Source organism: Elaeis guineensis, chromosome 15 (genome assembly GCF_000442705.2).
Source record: "Elaeis guineensis isolate ETL-2024a chromosome 15, EG11, whole genome shotgun sequence".
Classification (NCBI taxonomy): domain Eukaryota; kingdom Viridiplantae; phylum Streptophyta; class Magnoliopsida; order Arecales; family Arecaceae; genus Elaeis; species Elaeis guineensis.
Window position 1 is genome coordinate 70,180,774 of NC_026007.2, and position 14,948 is coordinate 70,195,721.

Here is a 14,948-nt window from a genome sequence, read left to right on the forward strand (position 1 = left end):
GCTTGTTCGGACTAGTACATTATTGCTAGTTATAAGTGAGATAAAGCTTCTCTTCTCCAAAACCAACAAGATTCGAGTAGAAATGGATACCTCAAGTCTTGTGAAGACATAGATGAGAACATTGACATCTTTTGTCTTACTAATTTACGGTAACTAAAGATTGATGTGAAATATCTTAAAAAAAAATAGAGATGGAGGTTTCATCACCTCCTCTGTGCACTCAAAAGAAAAAAAAAAAAAAAAGATGGAGGTTACTGATGTCAGATCACAAAATTATTTTTTTTTTTTAAATAGTAAACTCAGATAATTTATATATAATTTATTAATATGAAAAATGAATGGCCAACTGAAATGATTTATGTGTTCCATAAAAATGAGAGGATATTTTTATATTAAAAAATAACAGATGAAATTTTAGAAACATATTTTTAGATTTCGAAATTGTTATTTTTAAGATATTAACGATGATGGCGGCATTATTGTTGTTATTATTATTATTATTATTAAAATAAATGTTGTTATTATTATTATTATTTAGACAAATGTTACACCGGAGAGCAAGGTTTCGTAATGGTCTCGTACTTATAATTCCTATTACATCTGCCGAGGACTAGCTGATCAAGGAGCCTTTCATTCTTCTCTAGCTTATATTCTATTCTCTGTCAGAGGTAAAGAGGATTCTTGACATAAAGAGGAGGATTCTTGATCTTTAGGATTAGAAGAGAAGCGAGAGATGTGGCTGAGATCCGCTTCTTTTGTTCTCGACCAACGGCAGCAGCAGGAAGAGCCGTCCTCCTTCTTCTACGATCCGCGCTTCTACGATCCGCGCGACCCGGCCCAGCTCCCACCCCCCTCCCCCTCCATCGATCCCATGGACCAAAACCCTAACCCTAACCACGGCATCTCCGCCTACTACCAGACGCGCGCCGAGCACCACGCCGTCGTCACCAGCGACTGGCTCGCCCAGGCTCAGGCCGCCGTCGGCCGGGACGCCGCGCCGTCCTCGGGAAGGCCCACCGCCGCCGCCTCATCCAGCAGCGCCGCCAGGACTGGTTCCGTCGGCGGCGGCGGCAAGCCCTTCAGCGTCATCGACGAGTTCAACTACTGGCGGAAGAAGCCCGACCTTGCTGAGGCCGTCGCCGCGATCATGGCCCTCGCCGCCGTTATTCGCTCCAGCGAGGCCACCACCATGATGGAACTCGAAATCGAGCTCAAGAAGGCTTCCGACACCCTCAAGGTCGAAGTTCTTTTCAGTTCCAGTCATCTTCTTGGGCTCGCTAATCGATAAAAAAAATCAATTTCTGGGGAGAGTATAACCTTATCTATGCAGAAGTAAAAAGTTTTTGGGAAAATAATATTTCTCCTTGTTGATATAAGTAGCAAACCAATCTATATTTTCCATTCCCAGTCCTCTTCTTTGATTACCCAACGAATAAATGATCAATTTGCAGATCTCTTTATGGTTCATCTAGAAAATCCAATTGCAATTTCAATTTTTGGGGGAGATGCTTGTCTTTAGGGTGTTTCTAGGTATATATGATATCTCCAAAGTGCAGAATTTTGTTTATAGATGGATGAAACCTGTCTATTGCCAGCAAATCTCTTGACAATTGGATTCTTCATCTTGAATATAGCACCAAACTAAGGTTGTTTTACGACATGGATGTTAAAATGTTGAATAAGTTCTTCTTCACGAGCCAGAAAAAAATATTCATAATGGGCACACAATTTGGAAAGGAGCCTGTTTATTGAACCTTATTATGTTTTCTCAATGATTTCTAGCAAATATGCATGCATGCATGTATATATAAATCATACTAATCAAAGCAAGATTTGCCATATCAGTTGGTACCGATGCATACCAACCATACTGTATGGTATCGAATCAATATGCGGTATGGGGGGCAGATGAACACTTCATACGTTGAACCGGATACCATTCCGGGCATACGAACACTGTAATATGATGGTACTAGTATGAGATCAGATATTGATGGTGAGCCTTAAATCAAAGTATACTTTTCACATGTTTCAGTTTAAAGTTCTGAGGTTTTTTTGATTTGATCCTATCTTTGTTTTTTCTGAATCAGCATGTAAAGATTGATATTTGCTAGGCATGTATTCATTGTTTCCATTCAGATTTGTAAGCTTGTTAAATTTTGGGGCTGTTTGGTTTTTAGACATATTAAAGATGTACTGGCACTAAACCTGAAATGAAGCAGGTCTTATTGAAACACTTGTTCCATTGTTTTTCATAAAACCTGTTTTAGAAAAATTGGCATGACACAAAATCTGAAAAATGGGTTTTAAGAAAATTAGGTTTTTGTGTGGCTTTATAAAAGCCTGCTCTACATAACAGCATGTTTGTAACTATCTGTTTTAGTAAACTTTAGTAACAGTCAAGTAGCTTATTAATAATGTTCCAATGCTCAAGGCTGCTTAATCAATTGCGCCACAACATACTCGACTTTGTAAGTGGAAATTCTTCCAGTGTTGTGAAATCGTCAGTTAAGGTATGATGATTGCCCATACTAGTTAGACAAGTGTCGAATCCATTGCTTACAGCCATAACTATAACCATGAAGCTCTACTTCAGATATTTCCTACTTGATTTGGATTTTTTTTTTTTTTTTGGCTATTGTTACATAGTAAGAGATACTTTGACTTCAACTTTATCAAAGTTAATTTAGAAGTTCCATTCATAGAATCTCAGGCTCCCCTTCCAGGCATTTTTTTTTTCTCAACTGATGTAGCCCATCATGCCTTTTGCTAGTGTATAGCATCTCATTCTTATAACTTATATTCATTGGCATTTTCATTCTATCTGTGTGATTATCATTCATTGGCATTTTCCTTCTATTTGTGTGATTATCATTTATTAGACACCTATAATCATGTGTGATAAGTTTTTCTTGCTTGTGTTCAATTTCACTACCATCCTCATTAGGAATTAGGATATTTTTCTTACAATTTGTAGTGCTTTCCTTTCATATTTAGCAACTTTTTTGTTATATTATTCTGATAGTATGTATTCAAGTTCCTAATTTAATAAAATTTGTCAGTTCTTAAATTACAAACATATAACTGGATGCTATGCATATAATTGTATGCATCTCTTTTATCATTATGTGGTTGATTTTTCTTTAAGCAGCATTGCGATCATATTAGCTGGCACTTTAGTATCCTATCTTGGTCGCTGGAATCGTGTACACAGGGTGCTCACCTGCTTCTGAATCTTGTTTCCACTTTCATTTTTGCTTCCTAGCACTCGCCTTACATTAATTATTCTTTATTACTGCCCTATATTTTAGAGATAAATCCAGTTGTTATTTATTGTTTATTGTTTTTTACTGATTTCTAGGTGATTACTTATTCACTTTTTTTTTTTTGAAAGCTGTTCTTCCCAACTTTTGCACCCTAATTACTTCTGATTTATCTAAGCAGGGCCTAGCTTCCTCATCAATGGTGGAATGGCTTGTTGGATCCTTTTAGTTGGTTAACTTATGATTTTGCATCTGATTAATTGTGCTTAGTTTCATTTTTTTACAATGAAAAGCAAAAAGGATAAAAAATATAAAGCATCAGTTCATTATTCCACATAGTTTCTATTCCAGAAATAAGGGATGTCTCATAACTTATTTTGATAGCATATTTAAGCTAGCGATCCATTGACAGTCGATTTCATATGACATTTCAGTCATGGGACACGACCTCTATATCTTTGTCGGCTGGCTGTGATTTGTTTATGCGATATGTAACCAGAACTTCAGCTTTGGAATATGAAGACTTTGATGCTGCAAAACTCCGTTTGATCGAGCGTGGGGAAAAATTTGGAGAAATCTCTTTGAAGGTAAGTAACATGCCATGGATCACCTCTCTATTCTTTTGTTTTGCTAGCTGAAATTTTTTTGACACATCAGATCTATATGTCAGGCACGCCGAACCATTGCAATGCTTGGTCAAGACTTTATATTTGATGGTTGTACAATCCTAGTCCATGGTTTTTCGAGAGTCGTGTTGGAAGTTTTGAAGCTAGCAGCATCCAATAGGAAACTCTTTCGGGTTCTTTGTACAGGTCCTCTGTCAATGCACTTTTCATACATAGTATGCTTTGTAAGCATCAATTTTGCAAGTGCTGACATGTTCTTTTTATATGTAGAGGGAAGACCAGACAGGACAGGTTTACGATTATCAAATGAGCTTGCTGCATTAGGTGTTCCAGTTAAACTTCTGATTGATTCTGCAGTGGCCTATACCATGGATGAGGTTGACATGGTCTTTGTTGGGGCTGATGGGGTTGTTGAAAGTGGAGGCATCATCAACATGATGGGAACATATCAAATTGCATTAGTGGCCCATAGCATGAATAAACCTGTTTATGTGGCTGCTGAAAGTTACAAGGTACCACTTTTCACATCATGTCTATTTGCTTTCAACTCATTTGCAACCCTCAAAAATGAATTCTTCATGGAACAACAAGGATTTGAATCCTGAATGTAAATATCAGAATACAGAAGTTGGTAATTCTTGTCCTTTCGTTATAGAATTTTCAGTAGAGCTGCATATGAGGTTTTATTTTCCTATTAATTATCAAGCGGTGTTTCGTTGGTTATCACATGAATAAGAAGATAATTTTGGACTTGTCAGCCAAGAATCATGATAAGATACTTTGTCATGTAGTTATTATTTGTCTCCTGGATGATTGAGGTATCATGCAATTGGGTTCCCGGTGATTATTGGCTGTTCTATGTACCAAACTTTGTCTTATGCCACATGTTAGTCTTTCTTGAAATTTCATATTGTCAATTGTTTAACATCTAAATTATCATATGTTGGACCATTTTCTGTACTTCGATTCCAAATTCAAGTGTTTGGCCTTACATGGGAATTCCGATTCGTAGTTCCTCAGACATTTTACCTACATTTCTTGTCGACTAGTGCCCTCTCCTTAGGTATAGTTCTCAGTTCTCATCAATTACTTATATTATTATTACAATTATTATTTTCACAACCGTAATATTCAAGTCGGCTTTGCTTCGTATATTGTTGGATTATTCACAAATGTTTACTCTCCATACTAACGTGATTTAGGGAAACAGATTACTTTGAACATTGTAGATGTTAATATAAATGTGGATTGCATGTTGCTTCAGACCTTTGATAATTTCTGATCAATGATTTTTTTTTTTAGGTAAATCTTAAGTGTGCAGGTTAAATGCAAAATAAAAAAGCAATAGAAGGCATATAGAAAGATAGAAGGAAATTTGATTGGATTTTGGGTTGGATATTTCTACTTAATAGCAAATGAATGATACATAAATATCGCTCTACAGTTTTCACCTCACATGAGCTTATATTTTATTTAGAGTTAGAAAGTTCTTTCGACATATCTTGATGGCATGGTCCGCCATTTTGCCTCGTACCATCCAATATGGGATGTATCATACTGTCCGACAGGAACCGGTACGAAACTCAACTTTGAGTTAGTATAAAGTCCATACTCCTCCGCTCTAAGCTATACCACCCTATGGCATATTAACCTGTACTGAGGCATGTCGAGGTGTAAACCGACCTACACCAAAGTGTACCGATCTATACCGAAGTGTATCGAGATAAAAATTGAGAAAAATGATTAGCGAGCTATTTTGGTATGGAGTCCATACTGTACCGAGCTAGTAAGGTATCGATACAATACCCAGTATTGAGATTGCAGACCTTGCTTGATGGTCTAACATCCATACTCTTTTCTTAAGATAAGACCTAGTTTTAGTTGGTTTACTCAAGTAAGTACAACAAATTATGTTATTTTGGTGGGGAGGTAGTAGGGCTAGAAATGGGCCCTATGATAGCTTAAGGCCTATCAGGCAGGATTCCGTAGGGGAAAACTGCATTTGTTTATAGGCTGCCCCTTGAATTGAAGCCCTAAAATGAATTCAAGCAGGCTTGGGTTGCGTCAGCTTGAATCCCATATTTAGTAATGTTCATATATAATATGATTACAAATAAAACGCCAATATATAATATCTAGTTGCTTGGCTTGATTTTAAGTATAAATGCTTCCCGTTGCAACTCTATGTTGGACTTAGTGATGATGTACAATGGGTATGAGACAGCCACAATGGTGTCACATATTGGTAAGGTTAGATGAGCTAAGCCAAGTTGGGATCCCTAGTGCCTGCGCTTGGTTTTCAAGTTTCAGTTTGGGCCTAGGGCCAAAAAATATTTTCGGGCCTTTAACTGAGCTTGACCTGAGCCTGAACTTGAGCTTAGCCTGAGGCCCAGATGAGCTGACTCAACCAATGTAATTGGGTTGGAAGGCTTGACCCAACTTGAATTAGCGTAGCTGGCTTATAGGGAATTCTTTGAATCCAAGTGTTTTCAAGCCTACTTTTCATGGAATCCAATTTTTTTAATCCTCTCTTCTCATTATACACAAACACCACCAAAACCTTCTCTATCTCCGTTCATTATTCTCATCCCTTCCATTCATCTCTTCATCAGCATCCTAACCATTACCATCCAACAACGATGATGAAACCATGATCTCCACGACGGTCTCCATCCTAAGGGAGTCATCATCCTAGAATCAATGACGCTTTCTTGAATCTGTGTACCACCTTGTTGGATTCTCTACCACTCAGGCCATGTAGATCTTCTGCTGCCTCTGCAGCTAGCCTCTTCCTTAGGACCTAGCACCACTCACTTTGCTGCTACAACTTTGCTTCCTTCATCGTTGTTGCCCACATTCTTCCTTGCAACCACCTCCACTCCACCACCCTCTCCCTCTAGGCAGTCGTCTGCTCCCATGAGGCATTTTGTTATGGGCTTGTATTTGGGCAAGCTCATATTGGGTTGGTGAAGCCAAATCTATTTCCTCTCGTTCGAGTCATCTATCCATGATGATTGTGAGCCATTGGATTGGGGTTGACCAATGGGCTCCTAAAAATTCCTCTAAAGAAGAGGGCTAAAATAGCTCAGGAAAAGTAGAGAGAAACAAAAAGAGAGAGGGGAAGATTTCGAGATAGAGAGCAGCTTAATTCCTAAAGTTCTCTGGAAGCATTGGTTAGCTTGTTGGAGTAGATCTTGTCATCCTTTAGGTCCAAGAGAGCTAGAAAGAGCTTGTATTCAAACTCATTTTCATGTTTGAGGTGGTGTTGCCCCTTGTCTCTTGTAATCCCCTTGAATAGTAGGAATACCACCATTGCATTGTTCTCCCTTTAATGTAGGCCTTGAGATTGACCAAACCATTTAAGTCTTGGTATCCTTGTCCTGTGAATTTTGTGTTCTTTTGTGATTTCTCTTTTCGTGTATGCTATGTTTCCCATCCATGACAGCCTAGAATCTAAGTTTGTGTTGAATGTGATTATCGTCCACCAAATGCTTGTAGAAAGTCCATAGAGGTACTTGTTGTCATGCTTGCTCTCTTGCTTGTGTAGGTAGGAATACTAAGCTTTTTCTCTTTGCATCTAAAAGAGGATCCTCACCACAACAAGCATCTAGGGCTCTGAAAAAGATATGAATGGAGAGTATTAGGCTATTAAGACATGGATTGGGTGGGTGGGGTGGATCATTGGGTCTAGGTTGCAAGATATTCAAGAGTTCCTGGGCGTAGGCATGGTCAGGTTTAAAGGTCCGGGTCAGATTGGGCTTATAAATCTGGGGTCTGGTACAGGCTTGATTTCAGGCTTGGGCTTCAGACTTGAAGTCAGGCTTGGGCTCAAGTCGAGTCAGGCATTGACCCAAACCTGGCCCAAAATTCAATCAGTCCATGGTTTCTAAGCCCAAGCCTGACCTGAACATTCTCATGCCATTCCCAAGGCCTGACTCGGAGCTGGCCTGGCCTGGGCCTATTTCTAGCCATACATGTTGATTTAAGTATTGTGATAGAGAGTAAAAGTATTGAAGAAAACTTGGATGGAAGGAGTGAAAAATAATTTATATGTTGATTTCTTATTTTGGGGAACTAGCTTTTGATAGAACCAATCACATGCTAGGTTCCACAAAGATGTTTAGACTATGTTGATCTGAGAAAGTGCATTTTTCAGCCACTTATCTTTTGAAGTTGGTCCTTTCTTATGATAATAACATCAGAGATTGCACTCCTAGCATGCTTGTTAAGTGATCTAGATGACTCTAGCTGAGATGCAGCAATTCGCTTAAGATGAAACCTGGACATGCATAACATCATAACATTAGTAATTTATTGGAGACTTTCGGTATCATGCAAATGAAGGAGTCAATAACTCTACTTGATCTTGAGTCATTTGAATATACGATAGCTTTGCTTGCGTCTTCATATATGCACATGTGAAACTAAGAAAATACGTCTCCTTCTATGTTCCTTAGTCAATTGCGTCCGGCTCTTAGAATTCATATCAGGTATGTATTTGAATTGTATTCATGCCAGACACTTGGTTTCTTGTCAATTTTTTTCAATTGCAGCTTTTGGAAGTTGGTAGACTTAAGACTCCCCCAACAATGAGTTTGACCCAGAAAAATAATGTTAAAATTGAGCTTTTGCTTTCATCAGAGATTGGTCAAAATGTAGGTATTAAAATAGCTTTGCTAAATGCCATTTTCTAAAATTCTAAAGCTAATTAAAAAGTTTGGATTGGAAATATGCGACCTTAGCACATAATATCTTTCAATGTTTTGTCTATAAGATTTTTGAATATATATAATTTAACTAAATTTATTTGTTTTCTACATATCCCATATTTTTTATTCTTTCTCTTGCCGAGTTAGACACTTGGATATGAATCTCATTCTCTTGTTTGCGTCTAGGTAGTAGTGGTCTCCAGAAGGAGCAAAGAAATATATAGAGTAGAAAAATGTTGATAGTGAGGGTGAGCCTTGGTGCAACGGTAAGGTTGCTCCCTTGTAACCTGAAGGTTACAGTTCAAAACAATAGAAACAGTCTATTTTGCATGCGAGGGTAAGGTTGTATACATTTGACCCTCACTAGACCCTGCAATGGTAGGAGCCTCATGTGTTGGGCTGCCTTTTTGTAGAAAAAATGTTGATAACTAGGCTAGGATAAGGCAAACACATAAGAGAAGACCATTGTTTGGAGGAAAAAGGAAAAGTTCCTGGCCCATTTCTACACCAGGGAGTGCTAGGTTCATATCCGTTTATTCATCAAAAGTACCAGTAAGGTTGCTTTAAGCATTACATTGGAAAGCAAGAATGTTCAAGTATGTTCATGCAATATATAGTGAATTAACCCAATGATATTATTACTCCTTAGCTCTTAACATTTTGGTGTATCAATCATTTGAAATGTTTTTGCTCTTTGATCTATCACAAAAATACATCTAACCCTTCCCAAACCCTGCATGGTAAGAGCCTTATGCACTAGGTCGCCTTTTTATCTATCACAAATGGTAATGATGGAGAGTTGCAGATTCCATCGCCATTGCCTAACCACATGTTGAATGGTAGTTCCTGCTTTTGCTTGCTTTGGTAGTCCATTATGTTGATCTTTATTCATGTGCTATTTATCTTTGGTGGTTTATCAGCCAGCAAGCTTGGTGAGTATATCTGACAATGCAGGACAACTACCAGTTCAGCATGGAACTTTTCCACAAGGGAATTGTTCTCCTTAGAATTTAATTGATAGATTTCTGATGATTCAACCAGTGCCAGCAAGCTGCTGGTTGTTGATGAAGGAGCTGTCTGTCCCTGCAACAAGATTGAAGCTTTCATCCTCAACAATGGAGGTGTCTTGTTCCTAATATTCTGCTGCCATAGATTGATAGAAACACCAATGAAATTGCATGCAGCATGTGGCCATCTAAGTCTAAGCTGCAGTAACTTCAGATTAGAGTTCTACCTATTCTAATTCTTGTGAAGTTTCCCGAAAGATGCATAATCGTAGAGCTCAGTGATCAAAGTCAAAAACTAGTTCTGATATTTTTTGTTACCAACAAAGTTCAATGTTCTAGAAAATAACCTTTTTTTTCATTTTCCTTGACTAGGAGGCTTAATCCCCTGCTTTGGTGCCAATTGTCAACACTACTTTGAATGGCAGGGTCTATATTTAAAAAAAATGAGATATTTATGAAATTTATGCTATTTAAGATGATTCTTAAGGTGTATCTTTTAGATAATTAAAACGAGAATATTAATCAACTTTTTTATGTGAATTGTTGGCAGATAATTGGATATTTTTTTAATTTTTTTTTTTAAAAATTTTGGGAATAGATTCAGCTCTCTGATATTTCACTTGAAATATTTGCTATTGGATTTTCAGAATGACTCGTGTGAACTTTTGCAGTTTGCACGTCTGTATCCATTGGACCAGAAGGACCTAGCTCCTGCACTTCGCTCCATAGACTTTGGTGTTCCTATTCCATCAGGTGTCGAGGTTGAGACATCTGCAAGGGACTATACTCCTCCTCAGTATCTCACGCTTCTTTTCACAGATCTTGGTGTTCTTACACCTTCTGTTGTAAGTGATGAGCTCATTCAACTATACCTATAGCCTTGACCTTCTGAATGATTTTGTGCTGCCAAATTGGAGATTAATCATCACACATGAAACAGCAGAGACAGTGGAGCCCATTAATCTTTGAGCTTCTCTTTGTTTTTGAGCCATCTATTAGAACTTCAGTGTCAAATTTAATTCTGTAGAATGCTGATCCTTGTGATTATAGAATATTCGTCTGGTTTTGTGCCTCAATCTTATGGAATTGCTCTTCTTCCTTTTATGATTCGTGGAAACTATCTCGTTGGTTCATCCTTTTTGATGTTTATTATTTTGGATTTGGTATACCCAGCTCGGCCAACAGCGGATCTAAGGTGAGTGCGTGGTAAGACCTACCTCCGGATCTAATTTGGTTTAAGGCTGAAAATAGTTGGAACGGTTCGATTTTAAGTGATTTTTTAAAATTAAATTGATATTTTGATTTAAAAAATTTTTAAAATTAAATATTTGATTAAACATAATTAGTTTTTTCGGTTTGATTTTATATCGGTTTGGTTTGTTCAAGTAGTTTTTTTAAGTATTTGAATAATTTTTTGATTTAAGTGGGTTGGTTAATTTAATTTCTATTTTTTGTTCCTCCATTGTGATTCATAATCAAATTTGATCTGAGTTAGATTGAAATATGATCAAATTAATATTTTAAAATTTTAATTTATATAAAATAGATAGTTCAATCTTAAATATATATGTAATATAAGTATATATATAAATATATGAAGTATGTAATATAGGTGTATATATAAATATATAAAATGAAAATATTTTAATTTTGATTTGTCGGTTTGATCCGGTTCTAGCAGATTACATAAATTAATAATCAAATCAAAATATCGATTTTTTTATTTTATTTAATTGAATCGAATAAGTTAAATTATCAAATTATTATATTTGGGTCGGGTTGGTTCGGATTGGATGGTTTAGATGATTTAATTAAAATTTTTTACACCCTTAATTTAGATATATATAATTTTTAACAAATCCTTTCATCGGGGCACAGGGGCACAGAGAGAGGCTTGTATGCATGCAAAGAAAAAAAGAAGAGTTTTATGGCTTTATCCAACTCAATTCATCCAATCTGCTGTCTAAGTTTACTCACCATGCTCGATCCTCAGACTCTATGTGCCGTGTCCCGTCCATGGTTTTGTAGTTTTCCACTAGTTGCAGAGAAACACGTTCTAAATCACTTGTTCTAAAAGGGCCATCCAACATCTATGTGATTATGTTTAGACCACTTGAATTTTTTTTTTTCTTTTTTTTGGTATATGTGGGTGATTATGCTACATATTCACGAGAGTAGTCCAAAAAATCAGAATAAAAAGATCCTGCAGGATTGGTCGGTAACTCTTATCCTATTACCAAGCCCAATCTTTGAGGTACCATCTAATCTGCCGTATTGTTCATCTTCTGGTAAACATATCAAATCGATACAGCAATAACGAAGCTAAGAGTAGTTTAGATGTCATAAAAGAACGGATAGGCTTCCAACTACTTCATATTGTCTTGGATTCATCCAATGATAATGGCAGAATTTTCTTTAATGAAAATCCTTTCCGCCGCAACTTTTGTTTGGCAAAGGTAATAACCCACCCAGATAATATTAAACTTAGCTCTCAGGATCAAAGGCTCGATGAGGTGGAAGCCTCTCCTCACCAATAACTTGGTATCTAGACTCTGGATGACAAAACATGCATCATCCTACCATTCCTAACACTGCTATCAAAATTCACGTTGACAAACCTTGAAGGAGGAGATTCTTAGAAAATGAAAATAATCCTCTGGATCGTTGCAAGGGCACTATGGGAGTTCCAGGAAATAGGGCTATTAAGCGATTGGCCAGTAATGTCGAAATGGTTGTACTTTGTAGCCAAACAGATAGTTCTCTCCAGCACTTGATGTGCAGAAACTACTTCGTCCTCCAAGATCAAGTTGTTTTTGGAAAGTCATATCTAGTAGATGATATAAACTATTCTGCCCCTCCAAGTGAAGGTATCATCTCAATCATACTCTAACAGATCGTACTCCGAAAGGACTCTAGCCAAGAGTCACTGCCGTAACACCCTGACCCAATTGGGCCCAGAATCAGCTACAGCCCAAACAAAAAAAAAAAAAGAGAGGAAAGAAATAGGGGAGAAGACTCCCGAAGGGAGTCTTCTTCCTCCATTCATCGGCTCCCAATCGGAGTCGGATAAGAGCCCCCTCTGGCTCTATTTAAGGAGGAGATCCCTCCTCTCTCCCTTCCACCAAAGACCCGAGATCTAGTCGGCGGCAATCACCGAAAAATCATCGCGGAGACCCATCCACCGAAAAACCACTGCGGAGATCCATCCCTGTGCCCGTCCAATTGCTCGCCGGAAAAGCCTCGCCGGTGTCGGAGGTAAGCCTCCTCCCCTTCCTCTCTTCTCTCCTTTCCTTCCCATGCCTGTGTGTACGCTCGCCGGTGACCGGAGTCGTCATATTTTGTTGCGGAAGAAACCTTTATTTTTATCGTTTTTCTTCGATTTTTTGATGCCGGTGGTCACCGCCGACCACCGGTTTGGTCCCTCCGAGTTGTGGGATCGTCGGCCCTTGTCACTGGCCACTGCCATACCGACTGCGGCCCTTGGTCGGCCGAGCAAAGGAGGGGATTTGAGATCCCCTGTTTTAGCCCAAGAGAGGGCCGTGGGAAGAAGGAAAAGAAAAAAAAAGAAAAAGAAGAAGGAAAAGAAAAAAAAAAGAAAAGAAAAGAAAAGAAAAAAAAAAGAAAAAGAGAAAGAAAAAAAAAGAAAGAGAGAATTTTCTCTCTCTCTCTCTCCTTTCTCTTCCTCTTTCCTCTCTCCTCTCTCTACCTTCTCTCTCCAATTTCTCTCTCTAGACCTTTCTCTCTCCTTATGGATTTTATCTCTCTAGTGTCTTTTTCTATCTGATTTCATCATGAATCCTAGGATAAAATTGATATGAAAATATGATGACCTGAGATTGCTCCGAAATTCGTGCAGTAGATTAGATTCTGATCCAATCTTTATTCGAAATTGATAACATCAATCATGATTAATCCATATTGAATCATCCTGATATGACCTCTGATGATCTTGATCATAATTACCTCATATGAAGGATACGAAGATTCTCTCTCCACTTTCTCTCTCTACTTGCTCTCTCTAGAATTTTCTCTCTCTTCATGGATTTTCTCTCTCTAAAAGTCTTATGGATCAGTGGAGGATCCAGATACTTAGACAAATCCTAATTTTGGTTAATTTTGAGAGAGGTCCTAGATTTGTGTTATTAGGATTGATTATCCGATAATTTTTTTCATATATGATTTTTATATTTGATTAGGGTTATGAAGAGATGATTGTCTGCATATGATATCGAGTGGAATATTTTGTTAAAGATATTCATAAATCAAAGAAGAATATTGATTTTTGGTGCTTGGATCAGTCACCGATAAAGGTAAGAATCCCTGTATATGATCATCATTATATATGTTATTTTACCGTTAGTTTTATCTCATTGATTTTGCATCATTGGATTTGAGATCGATGAATTTGTTATATCTGAGACACTATTATTTATTTATGTAATTTTGAGCATGAGTATGTTATATCAATACATATGTATCAGCAATTGATGGCATGATTATATGGGTATGACATATTTATTACACTGCAAAATTTGAATTGATTAATGAAGTCAAATATTATAATTTTATGAAAATAAAAAGAAAGAGAAATATGATTTGGACTGGTCTTGTCATGTGGAATAGCCTGCCAGGAGCTTATGCCTGGGACAGTCCCCATAGGCTTATGTGTGGAAGAATCTGATCCGAGAAAGATCATGAATGATTTGATCCAAGAAAGATCATGGCCACTTTGATCCGAGAAAGATCATGAATATTTCGATCCGAGAAAGATCACAGAAATCGATCCGAATAAAAGATCGTCGCATGATCCTGGTAGTTCAAAGCCAAAGCCAAAAAGAAAAAGATTAAAGATGATGTGATAATAGAAGAAAATAGAAAGATAAGATATGAAACAATCATTGAATAAAATTGTTTCACTTATTAACATATGATAATGCATCTCTTTTGATAAAACAGATAATCTATAAATGTTTGTAGTATTCTGGACAGTGAACATCGACTTTTATGTGTTATTGCTTATCTTTATTTTTAGATTATATTATTATATTGGTGTGATATGAAAATTCTTACTGGGCTGTAAAGCTCACACCCCTTCATCTTTCTTTTCTTCTCAGAGTTACAAGATGTCCATGGTTGGCTATGGTATGGATTTGTGAGTGAGCGGATGCATAGATAGAGTACCTTTGATACATGATCAGAGGATTGAAGGAATGTTAATTGTAATTATGCAAGTTTTATGAATTATTGTTGAAATAAATTATTATAGTTGATAAGGTTGTAATGATTTAATTTGGCCTTGCATATTCTTTAGGGCTTGCTCTAAGGAGTGTGCGGCCATCACGT

General features: G+C 37.3%; 1 protein-coding gene across 2 annotated transcripts; it reads left to right on the forward strand.

Moving 5' to 3' along the window:
* Positions 1-601: 601 nt before the first annotated feature.
* LOC105058587 (uncharacterized) lies at positions 602-10,681 on the forward strand. Of its 2 annotated transcripts, none has more exons than XM_029268495.2 (5): positions 602-1,237; positions 3,698-3,850; positions 3,934-4,075; positions 4,160-4,401; positions 10,253-10,681. In XM_029268495.2, the coding sequence occupies exons 1-5, from the start codon at positions 734-736 to the stop codon at positions 10,481-10,483; spliced, it is 1,272 nt and encodes a 423-aa protein (XP_029124328.2). In that variant the 5' UTR covers positions 602-733; the 3' UTR covers positions 10,484-10,681. The 2 variants fall into 2 exon arrangements, with proteins under 2 accessions (XP_029124328.2, XP_010939856.2); XM_010941554.4 differs by having other exon boundaries at positions 604-1,237; positions 10,277-10,681.
* Positions 10,682-14,948: the final 4,267 nt, after the last annotated feature.

Excerpts from the sequence above, each read along its gene's own strand:
- LOC105058587 (XM_029268495.2), top strand. The coding sequence starts at position 734 with ATGTGGCTGAGATCCGCTTCTTTTGTTCTCGACCAACGGCAGCAGCAG. Across the intron at positions 3,851-3,933 it reads TTGGAGAAATCTCTTTGAAG|GCACGCCGAACCATTGCAAT; the intron begins GTAAGTAACATG and ends TCTATATGTCAG. Across the intron at positions 4,402-10,252 it reads TGGCTGCTGAAAGTTACAAG|AATGACTCGTGTGAACTTTT; the intron begins GTACCACTTTTC and ends TTGGATTTTCAG.